This window comes from Amblyraja radiata, chromosome 32 (assembly GCF_010909765.2).
Source record: "Amblyraja radiata isolate CabotCenter1 chromosome 32, sAmbRad1.1.pri, whole genome shotgun sequence".
Lineage (NCBI taxonomy): Eukaryota > Metazoa > Chordata > Chondrichthyes > Rajiformes > Rajidae > Amblyraja > Amblyraja radiata.
Window position 1 is genome coordinate 26,476,936 of NC_045987.1, and position 14,775 is coordinate 26,491,710.

A 14,775-nucleotide genomic window follows, 5' to 3' on the forward strand; every position below is an offset into this window, starting at 1 on the left:
CTCCAAGGCTAATAATTCAAATTTAATTTCTGTACTCTCTCAAAAACTATGCCTTCTTCATTTTGTATTGGAGCAGTGAAAGGTGTGGAGTTGTGTAGTGCGTCAATGATGGAGAGAGGAACTCACCTGCTTGTGCATTGTACGTTGCTTTGTTTCCGGACTGTCTCCTTTGGAGGAGGACGACTGCTGTCGGAGCTTGGTGCCCGTGCTTGGCCACTCTGACGCCGACTGCATCACACCTCCGCTGGAAGGCCTGGGATACTGAGCGGTGTTGTACAATAAGGCGGGCGGCGTCCTACCTCGTGCAGCGGGTGGGGGCTGATCTATTCGCCTCTGTGGGCCAGCACTGTTCTGCCGGGGCACTGACGGCAGCGGTATTTTCTCGGTCAGGGAAAGCTGCCTTCGTGTGAATTCTCCGGTGCGCCTGGCAAAGTCCTCCGTGCCCGTGTGGACGTGGAACGGCGGCTTGTTGGCGGCCAGATCCTCGTTGTTACTATGTGAGCTAATGGAACTGTGACACTCCGATCCCGAGTCGGCTACCCCACGAGGTGAGACTGGTATTCCTGCTGCCATCTGGTACACTGGGTTTTGGAAAGATAATGGTGCCAAGAACTGAGGTCTTCCCGGTGCACCGTCAGCGTTGGGGGTGCCAGCGCTTTGTCCAGGCTTTCGGCCTATGTGCACAGGGCCGGGACCACCCGGAGCTACGTTCTGCAGTGCTCTCGTCTGCCACGTTGTCTGGATCTGCCCACTCGATCCCTGGCTGTCGTTGAGGTAATCACCCGGAGGGGGAATGTTTGTTGTACTCTCCAAACTGCGATTGTCTTGCAAGTCAACCATTGAGACACTCTTATTGCCATTTGGAATTTGTTGATCAGGTTCATTGGCCTCAGAATAGCTGGAGCTGCGAGCTGGAGATGGCTGGACAGCAGAGGACCTTGTGACAAAAAACAAGTCCTTGTTTTCTGGGGTAGGAGAAGGTAACCTTGTACAGTCTAATAAACTGAAAGGGGAAGAAATCAGATAGAAATTCCAGAGTCTCACCAAATAATTCATCAACATGATTGACTTTAATTATTTTAATCATCTAATCTACATTGCCTAATCAGTTTTTAAAAAATGAACATTTTTAAGATTCCCTAAACAGTGAAGCAAATAAACAAACAGATAACGATGATTTTCTCTCAAATGCATTACTATATAAACTCTAAAACACTAAGCATTTTCATTGGATTTATCTCTTTAACATTATACCAAAAAGCAGATTAAATTTTAGTCATCATACAAATAACTAGTTCCAAAAGCATGTGAACAGATGACTGTCAGGAAACCTACAACATCAGTCGTTCTCTGCAATTGACGACGTTACTTGACTAATTGACTACAATTTCCAATTAAACCAAGCCAATTAACCTACTAAACTTGGAGTGTGGGCCGAAACCGGGGATCCCGGAGAAACCCCACACAGGTCACGGGGCGAACGTACAAACTCCGTACAGACAGCACCCGTAGTCAGGATCGAACCCGGGTCTCTGGAGCTGTAAGGCAGCAATTGTGCCACCGTGTCCCCCAATTGGCAATTCAATTGTGGCCACAATAATTCCTTTGGCTAGACAAAAGTCTAGAAACGCTGAAAGCCCGAAACGTTGCCTATTTCCTTCGTTCCATAGATGCTGCTGCACCCGCTGAGTTTCTCCAGCACTTTTGTCTACCTTCGATTTTCCAGCATCTGCAGTTCCTTCTTAAATTCCTTTGGCCAAGTGTCTTGCCCTGTGCTCCACATCAGTTTGTTGTAGAATGCCACGGGGAGTAATCATACGCTGGCATCTGACATACAGTCAGGACTGGTGAGTATCCATCTACAAGGTTAATCAACCAGAAGTACTGCATCCAATCCTGACCATGTACCTCCATAGGTGTAGCCATCCTGATCAAACCTCACCCTTACCTCTGGTGAACAGGGGCCACTCATACACCAACCCTCACATTCTTGGCCTGTCATGGGCTAGATAACCCTGAGAACCCTTCTTGGAGCAAGGGAGGAGATCAGACATTTATAGTTTAACCCATCAGCTTAATTGGATAAATAGCTAAAAGTTGTCCTGAAAGGATTAATAAGTAACATTCTATTTGCTGATCTGTTTTTAATTAATTGGTGAAACATTTGAAATATATAGTACTTTCAAATTGTTGTTAGTCCCTGCTCAACACTGCAAATATATTGAATTAACAGAATAAATACATAAAGATACAAAACCTAATTTTAACAAAATCAGTAAATCCAGGTGAAATATCGCAATGCCCACAAATGCTTGCCCTATCCTTTAGTTTTAGTTTTTAAATTTCAGTTTTAGAGATACAGTGCGGAAACAGGCCCTTCAGCCCACGCCGACCAGTGATCCCCGCACATTAACACTATCCTACACACACTATGGACAATTTTACATACACCAAGCCAATTAACCTACACACCTGTATGTCTTTGGAGTGTGGGAGGAAACCGAAGATCTTGGAGAAAACCCACGCAGGTCACGGGGAGAACGTACAAACTCCGTACAGACAGCAACCGTAGTCGGGGATCGAACCCGGGTCTCCGGCGCTGCATTCGCTGTAAGGCAGCAACTCTACCGCTGCGCCACCGTGACCGCCCTCTACTCAGCCAGCACCACACAGTAATATTTGGAAATAGTTATTGCAAAAGTAAAACAAACTAACTAGTCCATCATCAGTGTTCCATCTCAATTGCACTATCATATGAACTCCATAAATCTATACGTTTTTCAGTGGATTTGTCTCCATAATCCGTGCAGACCAATTTAGAATTTTAATAGTACACACTACTGCCTCTGAAAGATTTCTAGACGTTTGTACTCCACAGTTATAAAATGTTTGGAAAGTAAGCAGAAAATATTTCATGGGCGAACCATAATTCCATGCTGTTAGAAATTTGCAAACGATTAAAAAAAATGTTGTATATTCTCTAATTTAGTGGTCGAGTTAAAATTTATATATATTCTCAACCATTTATTCCAATACTAACAATGGCCAAATGTCAAGCATAGCTCTAGCAGTAAATGAACAGATGTTGCTTACTAAATAATGGGATTATGAAATATATCTTCTGGTTTCTCTACATTTCTCTTTTTTTCACATTGCTCCTGCCTTTTGAGAATTTTGTTTACAGCTGCACAGATTTGAAGTGCGTTAGTTCTTGTCAAAGACATTCATTTGTTACATTTCTGATGATTGAAGGCTTTTATGCCCCATTTAATTAAGTGATAAGTTTGGTTTGTCAGGAGAGTGCAGATAATAAATAGATCTTACGTTGATTAAATTAGAAGTGGTAGGCAGAGTTATAGATGAATGAAAGAAAACCTGAAGTGACAAAGATTGCTGTGAATACTCAGCAGGTGAATAATTGCACATAAAAGGCAGGTTAAAATCTAAGCCTGCATCTGAAATATTAACTAGCCTGTTCTTTATTCAAACACTCACAGATCTGTTGAATACTTTAATGTATTTATTATTAGCTAATACTTCTTAAGATTGTGTCAAATATACATTTATAAAGCAATAAAATGTATTTAATGCTGTTTTTTATAGACTTTACCTGCCTGCCTACAGTGCATGTGACAGACTTGATCATAAAAGGTTGAACTTTTAAAAGTCTACGGGACATAAATCTTATGATGTTTTAAAATATGAGGAGTCATTAGGAAATAATACGCCACTGTACAGTCTGGGTACAGTTTTTAAAACAGTATCCTTCCATTTTCCCAGAGATAGCAATTTATGGAAAGCAAATTCAAATGTTGTTATTAATGTTAATCACATTGTTTGATTCCAATCTACACTTTGTTCTGTGATTTAGTTTAGGTGATGGAACTGCTCAGGTTAACTTCAATAGGATTTATTCACCTGGACATGAAGCGGATAAAACGACAGCTATAACAACTTGTGATAATGTTTTGACTCACCCACTAAGATCATTATCGATCACCATCTTCTGCAGCCCTGACGATAGGCTGCTGTTCGCGGGATTCGGCGTGGAGGTACTCGGTTCGGAGGCTGATGCCACAGGTACAGCTCCTGGATTGGTCAGCACTGTATTGATGTCTCTTAAGATGCGGGGCAAGGGGCCGAGCTTTGCTGCAGTTGCCTGAAGAACAGACAAATACAAATAAGTTATTTAGTATGTAGGGAGGAATTGTAGATGCTGGTTTAAACCGAAGATAAGACACAAAATGCTGGAGTAACTCAGCGGGTCAGGCAGCATCTCTGGAGAAAATGAATAGGTGATGTCTCGGGTTGAGACCCTTCTTCAGACTGGGTGCCAGGTGAAAGGGGAACGAGAGATATAGATGATACTTCGGTAACCCTTGCATCTCCTCGCTCTGTCCCTCCCCCACACTAGTCATCATACTAGTTTTATTGTCATCCTGTGGAGTTCCTCTGTTTACTCGTCATCTATCCCACAACCAACAATGGACCATTGTGGGCTCCACATTTCCTTGATTATCGGTGCTTTTTGCATGTCTTCCCTTCATTTCTTCTAAATACCATCTATATCTCTCGTTCCCCTTCTCCCTGACATTTTGGGTTTAGACCTTCTCCATATTGATTGACATAAGTGTGAACGATTTGAGCAGAAAGTAATGTAGTCTTTAGTCCCACAAATTGAGAACTCTAGTGTCACTTTACAACCTTCCCAAAATGTACAAGTTGAATTCTCACCCATGCCTGTATAAACCATAACTTCAGTTATATATTAAAAGTTTAACAAAGCCTCCAGCTCCAGGAGTGGCCTCTTTCAATTTAGGACTAGATTGAAGAGTAAAGTAATGATTGCCGTGAAGCAACTTCACAGTGACAGCTCATTCTTTGCTAGCTCATTCTTCATACATTGTGTTAATCTAACAAGCATCATTTCTTACAGACTGGTACACAAAATTGCTGGGGAAACTCAGCGGGTGCAGCAGCATCTATGGAGCGAAGGAAATAGGCGACGTTTCGGGCCGAAACCCTTCTTCAGACTGATGGGGGGGGGGGGGGGGGGAAAGAACGAGGGAAAAGGGGAGGGGGGGGAGGAGCCCGAGGGCGGGCGGATGGGAGGGTGGGAGGAGACAGCTAGAGGGTTAAGGAAGGGGAGGAGACAGCAAGGGCTAGTCAAATTGGGAGAATTCAATGTTAATGCCATAAGGACGCAAGGTCCCCAGACGGAATATGAGGTGCTGTTCCTCCAATTTCCGCTGTTGCTCACTCTGGCAATGGAGGAGACCCAGGACAGAGAGGTCGGATTGGGAATGGGAGGGGGAGTTGAAGTGCTGAGCCACCATCTTCTTACAGACTGTCAGTTCTTCTCAAATGAACTGCAGTGGCTTAGTTAAACCATGAACAATTTAGGCCACTTCACAGCAACAACATTTTATTAGCAGCTCAGATTGGGACAGATTTTTCAGACACAAGGAACTGCAGATGCTGGAATCAAAGTGCTGCGCCAACTGTGTAAATCATGCAGCATCTATGGAGGACATGGATATGTGATATTTTGGGTCAAGACCCTTCTTCAGTTTTCTGAAGAAGGGTCTTGACTTGAAACATTGCCTTCCATGTCCTCTGGAGATGCTGCCTGACCTGGTGAGTTACTCCAGCACCTGTGCGTTCTGTGACAGATTTGGTCTGAATGCAACATCCAACAACTAGATTAAATCTATTATATATTAATGTTTTAAACACTACATGAAAAAATAATTAATCCTTGGTCGCTTCTTGCCAGTTGTATAAATTTCCGTTACCACTGGTTGTGAAAATTGCCAGTACACCATTGAAGTATAATTACACCCTCTTGTTGACAGTGGTATTATCACACCTCAGTTGTGGATTACAACTCTCAGCTTGTGACCAATTCCAGTTTTGTTTCCCCACTGTTTTCTACTTACGTGATTATAACCATAAAATGATAAAATATCTACGCAGACTGATTCACTGAAGCACCATCTCCACATACCATTTTATTCCCAGACAGCATTTACTCTAACACCCTGCCTCAAATATACTGTGAGATCAAGCAGTGTATAACATATTTAATTGATAATGCCTATAATGTGGTAGAAACGTCCCAAAACACTTCACAGAAGTGCAAAGAAACAACCAAATAGCTCAAAGCTCAGGTAGCTCTGACGTGGCCTCATTTACATCAGCGTGACCACGCGTAGACAATGTGATCGTTTTGCCCAATACTTGTACTCAGTGTGTCAAGGCCTGATGAATCTTCCAGTTGCGACCTTCTTCATTTGGTTTTCACAACGTGGCCTTCTTTACATTGACGAGAAGAAGCATAGACTCCACAACCATTTCACCGAATACTTTGACTTGGTCCGCCAAGGCCTGCTGGATCTTCAGGCTGCTAACCATTTTAGCTCCCTCTTTAACTTCCAATTCCCACACTGACCTTTCTGCCTGGGCCACCTCCATTGCCAGAGTGAGAACATGCTCAAACTGAAGGAACAGCCAACTGATATCCACTTGCAATCCAATGGTATCAACATCAAATTCACCAATTTTTGATAACTAACCAACTACCTTTTGTCCCATCTCTACCTCTCTTCCAGCTTTTTCCCCCTTACTGCAATGGGTGAAGGGTCCTGCCCTGAAACGTCAGCTGTCCATATTCTCCAGAGATGCTGAGTTACACCAACATTTTGTGTCATTTTAGTTCAACGTATAAGCTATCAATATGAATATGAGATAATCTGTAACTTTAATTGCTTAAGCAAAAACATGCCAGAGAGCATGTATCTAATCTATACTATTACTAAAACTCTCACCTTGTCCTCTTCGGTTTGCGTTTTTTTTTTAATTGGCGCAAAAACAAAACCTATATCGCTAGGATTTTTTTGCTACCTTATGCTCTAAGCGCACCAAGTTTTGTTCTGATCGGTGAAATATTAGAAAAGTTATGAAGGTTTAAAAAATCGTGAGATCAGCAGATTGGTCTTCTCGCCTGTCTGTCACCATGAAGGTAACGCCCCTTCCGGCACCCGCGGAGAATAAATCTCCGGAGGCGGGGCTGAGTCCGTGAGCAGCGTGCGGGCAGAGAGCAGCGACCAACACGAGGAGCCGGGAGCTGTGAAGTTGAACTGGAAGCCTCTGAGTGAAGTCGGAGTTCGACTGGAGCTACTGCGTGAGGCCGAAAGCTGAAGGTGCGGGGTGAACAGAGTGCGAGATGCGTCTGCTGCGACCCCCCCCTACCCAAACCCCCCCTTCTCCCACACCGACCCTTCTCCCACACACTCCCTACCCCCATTCCACCAACCCCCTTTCACCACCCCCCCCTACACCTCCCTCCCCCACCCCCCCTTGCCCCACAACCCCGCCTACCCCCACACCCCTTACCGCCCCTTCCACCAACCCCTCTTCCCCCACGCCCCCTCCCCCACACCCCCCCTCCCCATCACCCTCTTTCCGCCACACCTCCCCTCCCCACCACCCCCTCCCCCCCCCCCCGCACCCCCCTTTCCCCCCCTCCCCACCCCCACACCCCCTCCCCCACACCCACAACACCCTCCACCGCTCACCCCCCTACCCCTACACCACGCTCTGATCTATGGGTGAGTGTTGGAATATTGCGTTGGGGAATGGGTTGCGTTGGGGGGGACCAGGCCTCCCGTGTGACTGGGACCCAACGGGTCCCATTTAGTCTCGTGCCATATAAAAGAACACAGACCAAATTAAAGGTTAGGACTAAATACTATACCAATCTTAGGTTTAGTTTAGTTTAGAGATACAGCGCAGAAACAGCCCCTTCGGCCCACCGAATCCGCACCGACCAGCGATCCCCGCACACTAACACTATCCTACACACTGGGGACAATTTACCATTTTACCAAAGCCAATTAACCTTCAAACTTTTGAGTATGGGAGGAAACCGGAGCATCTGGAGAAAGCCCTCGCAGATCACGGGGAGAACGTACAAACTCCGTACAGACAGCACCCTTGGTCAAGATCAAATCAGTGTCTCTGGCGCTGCGAGACATCTAGTCTACCGCTACACCACCATTCCACCCCTCTCCAATCTCAGGTGCTTTGTTATTTTTGAACTGATCAAGAGAAAACAACTATGGGATTTAAATATTGGTATGAAAGTACACCTGTTCCATCTGCGAAACCACTTCCCAGAGCAGCGAATGTAGAGTGGAGAGTTCACGGCCCAGGTCAATGTAGCCTTCAAATCCTGCTGCATTTGAAATGGTTTCTGGGTTGGAGATTTCCAGCAGGAATCGTTGCATGTTGGTCCATTCATGCTCAAGGAACTGATTCATGAAAGACATATATTCCTCTTTGCTACCAAACCTGTTTTTAAAACATCAACGTCAAAATTGTAATTATTATTCAGTAAATCTCAACATCAATGGCATACATGATGTTACATTCAATTCAAAATCCAGAGATTTGGTACTCAATTTGCTTTACGGAAGTTTATTTTACCAAACTCATTTATAAACTTCAGATCCTGAATCGAACCAAATGTTTAATTTAGACCTTAAATTAGAAGTGCTTAATAAACAGCTGGTAACTAAATACATGTGCAGGTTTCTATTTTCTATCCAATGCTTCTTTAAGTCCACAAAAATCCTTTCCAACTGTGACCATTTTAATCTGGAACTGATAGAAACTAATAGTTTAGTCTGGATTTTTGCAAATGATGTGGGAAGACTTCAAAAGACTAGTTCTAACTAACGATAAGATTACAGCAGAGAGCATGAGATAACGCTTCAAAGATCATTGAGACACACCCGAGTTATTTTCCATCAGGATAAAAGCATCATGGATTATCAATAACCATTATCAAACAAATAAACTGTTCCAAGTCTCAGCAGATTCCACATTTACAGACCAGAACAATGCTTTGATGGTCTCATTAAGGGTCATTGTTTCCCTCTGAAATGGACAGATGCTGGAAATAGTAGATCAGGAAACAGATAGTCAACCTTTCACCCTTCATTAGAACTGAGAAAAGAAAAATATTGGTTTTAAGTGGCAATTTAAAAGCAACATTTAAATTGTTGCTTATATGTTGCCCATGTCAACCTATTATAGGAAGGATGTCAACAAAATAGAGAGTACAGAGGAGATTTACTAGAATGTTGCCTGGGTTTCAACAACTAAGTTACAGAGAAAGGTTGAATAAATTAGGTCTTTATTCTCTGGAGCGCAGAAGGTTAAGGCGGGACATGATAGAGGTCTTTAAAATGATGAGAGGGATAGACAGAGTTGATGTGGATCAGCTTTTCCCTTTGAGAAAAGGGAAGATTCAAACAAGAGGACATGACTTCAGAATTAAGGGACAGAAGTTTAGGGGTAACATGAGGGGGAACTTCTTTACTCAGAGAGTGGTAGCGGTGTGGAATGAGCTTCCAGTGGAAGTGGTGGAGGCAGGTTCGTTGGTATCATTTAAAAATAAATTGGATAGGCATATGGATGAGAAGGGAATGGAGGGTTATGGTATGAGTGCAGGCAGGTGGGACTAAGGGAAAAAAGTTGTTCGGCACGGACTTGTAGGGCCGAGATGGCCTGTTTCCGTGCTGTAATTATTATATGGTTATTATATGATTATATGGTTATAACATTTCTCTCTTTCCCAGTTCTAATGAAGGGTCTTTGAATTAAAATGTTCACTGCCTTGTTCCTAACCTGCTGATTAATACCAATTATTTTATTTCAAATTTCCAGCATCTGCAGCTTTTTTTAATTTACATTTTATGTTTTGGTTTTATTAATGGTATCCATACATTGTTTAGATTCATTGAAAATATTTTCATTTTGATTAAAACATGAAAATATTTAGAATACGGAATATTTTGAGCCATGCACTGAATTTGCTGATATTGAAATGATGTTGTTCACTGGTACATACAGTGCAAGAGACACTTAGAACAGGAGGACACAAAGTGCTGGAGTAACTCAGTGAGTCAGGCAACATCCCTGGAAAACATGGATGGTTGATGTTTTGGGTCGAGACCCATCTTCAGACTGAACATATTGGGGGGAGGGCCGGTAATAATAGGTTGACATGGTCAAGTGGGGTGGGGGGGGGGGGGGGGGGGGGGGGGGGTGGAAGTGAGCAGGTGGTGGGAACAAAGGCCAGAGATCAGAAAGGAAGGTGTGAGTAGGGTTGCCAACCTTCTCACTCCCAAATAAGGGACAAAAGGTGTTGTGCCGCCGCGGTGTGGTTATGGGGCTCACCCGGGATGAAGTGAACCATGTTCACTTCATCCCGGGTGAGGAAGTGCGAGGAAATAACGAGGGATGGACTTGTGAGCAATCTTGCAGGTGACGCGATGGACATCGAACGACAACAGATCTAATGAGCCGGTAGATGGAATCACAGAGCTGCTACCTGCTGTGACAATTCGCCATGTATTTGCTCCTGCGGGGTCCAGCACTCTGGAGATTTAAGGGTCGTCGGTGCTCAGGGAATTGGTGAGCGCTCCGATCCAACAGGGGAGGTGGTGGGAGTGGGGATGGGGTGGACGATTGAGAGACGCCAAAGAGATTTCATAATTAAAACATGGAAATTAAAAACACTCCCAGAGGCAGAGGACTGAAGAGGAGGGGGGAAACTAACCAGGAGAATGAAAACCCACAAGCGGCTGGCAGTCCAACCCTGAACACTCTGGTGATGGTCGCTTTGTTGTATTAAATGCATTTTTCACTTATATTTTCTATTTATGATGGATTTTTCAGAACGTAACCCCATCATAAATTGAGGAGCACCTGGTAGTAGCAGTCAAATATGGGACAAGGGCGGTCCCGCATGGGACAAACCAATTGTGGGATGTCCTGGCTAATACGGGACAGTTGGCAACCCCAGCTGTGAGACAGGTTTGAAGAGTTGCAGATTGTAAAGCCAGAGTGAGGAAATTGCAGGGGTGCAGAGTGGCGGGGAGAAATAGTAGGAGTCCAGATGGGGCAAAGGGGAAGGGGGGGGGGGGGGGGGAGGCAGGGTTGTGTGGGAGAAAGGGGGGAGGTGCTGTTCCTCCAGTTTGTGTGTGGTCTCACTCTGGCAATGAAGGCAGCCCAGGACAGAAAGGTCAGTGTGAGATACGGAGTTAAAATGATTAGCAACCAGGAGATCCAGTTGGCCATGGTGAACCAAATGCAGGAGTTCAGTGAAATGGTTGTTGAATCTAAGATTGATCTCACCAATTTACAGGAGGCCACATCAGGAACATCAAATACAGTAGATGAGGTTAGAGGAGGTGCATGTGAACCAGTCTCACCTGGAAAAACTGCTGGGGTCCCTGGAGAGAGGTGAGCTAGAAGGTATAGGGACAGGAGTTACATCTCCTGCGGTTGCAGGGGAAAGTACCTAGTGAGGAGGTGGTTTGGTTGGGAAGGGATGAGCAAACAAAGGAGTTGTGGAGGGAGTGATCTCTGCTGAAGGTGGGAAGGGGTGGGGATGGGAAGATTGACAATGTTGGAGTATGATGCGTTGGATGTGGAGGCTGGTGGTGTGAAGGGTGAGGACCAGGGGAATTCTGTCCTTGTTCTGTCTGGGAAGAGGGGGAACAAGTGCAGAACTACAGGACATAAAAGAGTGAGGGTGAGGGTTCCGTCTATGACAGAAGGAGGGAAACCACGTTTACTAAAAAAAGAGGACATCTTGGATGTCCAAGAATGGAAAATTTCATCTTGGGAGCAGATGCAGTGAAGATGGAAGAATTGAGAGTAGGGAAGAGTGTACTTGCAAGAGGCAGGGTGGAAGGACATGCAGTCCAGATAACTGTGGGAGTCAGTAGGTTTAGAATAGACGTCAGTCGATAGTCTGTCCCCTGCGATGGGACAGAGAGATTGAGAAAGGGGAGAGAGGTGTCAGAGATGGTCCAGGTGAGTTGTTTAGATTCAGTGCAAATATTTTCATTTGGATTAAAACATTTCAGTGAATACTTTGGGCTATGTACTGAATTTGCTGATATTGAATGATGTTGTTCACTGGTACATATAGGGTGGCAGTGTGGAAGTTAGTAGTGAAGTGACCGTGTTCTGCAAGCAGGCAGGAGGCAGCCCTGATGCAGTCTTTGATGTACTCGGGGGTCATGAATTATTGGGATTCGCTGCTGCAAATAGCGTGGAGGAGATGATAGAATGGTTAAATTACCAGCCGAGTAATCAGAGACTTGGACTAATAATAAAGCCAGATGGTTAAAATCTCACCACGGGAGCTGTGGAATGTAAACTTAATGTTGTAGAATTTTAAAACAAAAAAAGTCATATATTTATATTACTAAAAGTCTGATCTTGACCACTTCCTGTTGTTCTGAAGTGCCTGGCAGTCCACAAGCGCCTGGCGGTCCAACCCTGAACACTCTGGTGATGGTCACTTCGGTGTATTAAATGTATTATGATATTTTCGATTTATGATGGGTTTATGACGGCTGTGATTTTTGGCCATCTTACTCAGTCCCCCTCCGCTGTGCAGGACAAGAGGATTTTTCCCATCGATGAAAGATAAAAGAGTTATTAGTGTTTAAAAAATGTTGAGATTCTCTCTCCTGAAGGCCAAGCCCCTTCCAGATGGACTATAAAACCCGGAAGTGTTGAGTGCCTCAGTCAGTCTCTGCAAGATGGGGGAGAGAGAGGGTCACGTCTCTCAGTCTGAGCTGTGAATAGCACTGCACACATGTCTACTAAACTGTGAGTGGTTTTACTGACCTGTCAGTGCCCTTAATGTGGTTTGAAAATATAGTTTGTAAATGCTACAGCTGTGTTGCCGTTGGTTTGTAAATGCTAAAGCTGTGTTGCCTTTGGTTTGTAAATGCTAAAGCTGTGTTGCCTTTGGTTTGGAAATGCTAAAGCTGTATTGCCTTTGGTTTGGAAATGCTAAAGCTGTGTTGCCCATGGTTTGGAAATGCTAAAGTTGCCTTGCCTAATTAAAGTTGCCTTGCCTTCAAAATAATTAACAGTCTAATCTTGACTACTTCCTGTTTGCGCTTAATATTGATTTTAGAAAAAACGCCACCACATGCGGCTGTGATTTTTGGCCATCTTACTCTGAGTCCCCCTCTGCTCATCAGGTGCCCAGGATTTTTCCCATCGATGAAAAATAAAAGAGTTATTAGTGTTCAAAAATGTTTGAGATTTGCTCTCCTGTCAATCATGCTATGAAGGCCATGCCCCTTCTGGTGGGAGGGACTATAAAACCCAGAAGTGTGGGCCTGGCTCAGTCTCTGCAAGATGGAGGAGGGGAAGGTCACGACTCGCTGTCTTAAGTCGCCTTGCACCCTGCTTGAAATGGTATGAAACTGCACTTGAATTTGGTGGCCTTGCACCCTGCTTGAACTGGAATTTCAAGGAATAGCCGTGAGTCAACTGCTAGCCCACCAGCCGTGAGTGAGTGAGCTGCCAGCACAACAGGCTTGAGTGACTGTGCCGCCAACCCAAGAATCCATTCGGCCCACAATCTCCTCTGGAAACCAGTCCCTTCAGCCCACAATAACCAAACTAGCGCTCCAGAAAGCCCCACCCCCACCCCCACTGGCCACCAATATTGGAATTGGTGGAGAGGTGGAATATTGCGTTAGGGGACCAGCCCTCCCGTGTGATGCTGGACCTAACGTGTCCCACTTAGTCTAGGATATATATATATATATAAATATATATTTGAACATTTTCAAGGTAGGAAATCTGTCATCAGAGGAGTAACTCAAGTCCAATCAATGTGGTTGACTTTTCAATGGTATTAAAATGTTTAAGGGCCATTAGACATGCACCATTCCAAATAAAAATTGGAAAGAAAGTGTTGGGATCTAAATCATTGTACATATTTAAGACTGAGATTTTTTGGTCTATAGGGGTGTCATAGATTATGGGGTACAGGTAATAAAGTGGAGCTGAGGCCAGGATAACAGCCATGGTCCTGTGGAATGGTGGAGCAGATTTAAGGGCTTGTCCCATTTAGGCTATTTTTTAAGCGACTGTCGCCACATGGTCGCCGGGGTGTCGCCTGTATGGTTGTGAGTCGTCTCCTCAGTCACCCAAAGAGTCGTAGCGTCTTTCTGGTCGCTGCTGGATTTTCAACCTGTTGAAATATTTTCGGAGACAGTCGGCGACAGTGGTTTTGACGCCAATGACTTCTCCAAACGGAGGTGCTGTCGTAGTTGTCGCCAGGTTAACGTAAGTTGTCGCCAGGTGACGTAGCTTGTCGCCGGTGCTGACTTCGTTTTTTTTTGTTGTTAAAGTAATGATTCTATTTCAAATTTTATGTCGAAGGAGGGTCCAGTCGCCGGTTTGTCAGCGACCTGCTACGGCTATGACAGTCGCCTAAAAATAGCCTAAGCGGGACAGGCCCTTTAATTCCATGGCTCACTCCTGCTATGGGTTATTATTTGCAATCCCTAACTCTGAAAAACCAATGCTATAATTTTTTTGTTCTTACCAAAGGGCAGATGGCACAATGGGCTAAGTGTTCGGCTGGCAACCGGAAGGTAGCCGGTTCGAATCCCGCTTGGAGTGCATACTGTCGTTGTGTCCTTGGGCAAGACACTTCACCCTCCTGTGTGTGAGTGATTGGTGGTGGTCGGAGATTGGCAGCCACGCTTCCGTCAGTCTGCCCCAGGGCAGCTGTGGCTACAGAAGTAGCTTACCACCACCGAGTGTGACTGAGGAGTGAATGAATAATGCGATGTAAAGCGCCTTGAGTATTAGAAAGGCGCTATATAAATCCCATCCATTATTATTATTATTATAACGCAGCAAATTTCCCATGGATACAAC

The 14,775-nt window shown here is 44.6% G+C and overlaps 1 protein-coding gene across 6 annotated transcripts in view; it reads right to left on the reverse strand.

Moving 5' to 3' along the window:
• The window catches only part of LOC116990966 (DAB2 interacting protein), a 649,973-nt gene that overhangs the window by 49,727 nt on the left and 585,471 nt on the right, over positions 1 to 14,775 (reverse strand). For 5 of the 6 annotated variants that reach the window (XM_033049168.1, XM_033049171.1, XM_033049170.1 and 2 more), the window contains 3 exons: positions 8,151 to 8,352; positions 3,978 to 4,159; positions 127 to 1,003 (listed from right to left, as the gene is read on the reverse strand). In XM_033049168.1, the coding sequence (XP_032905059.1) occupies positions 127 to 1,003; positions 3,978 to 4,159; positions 8,151 to 8,352 (1,261 nt within the window). The remainder of the gene's footprint in view (positions 1 to 126; positions 1,004 to 3,977; positions 4,160 to 8,150; positions 8,353 to 14,775) is intronic. The other variant, XM_033049169.1, reaches the window with a different exon arrangement.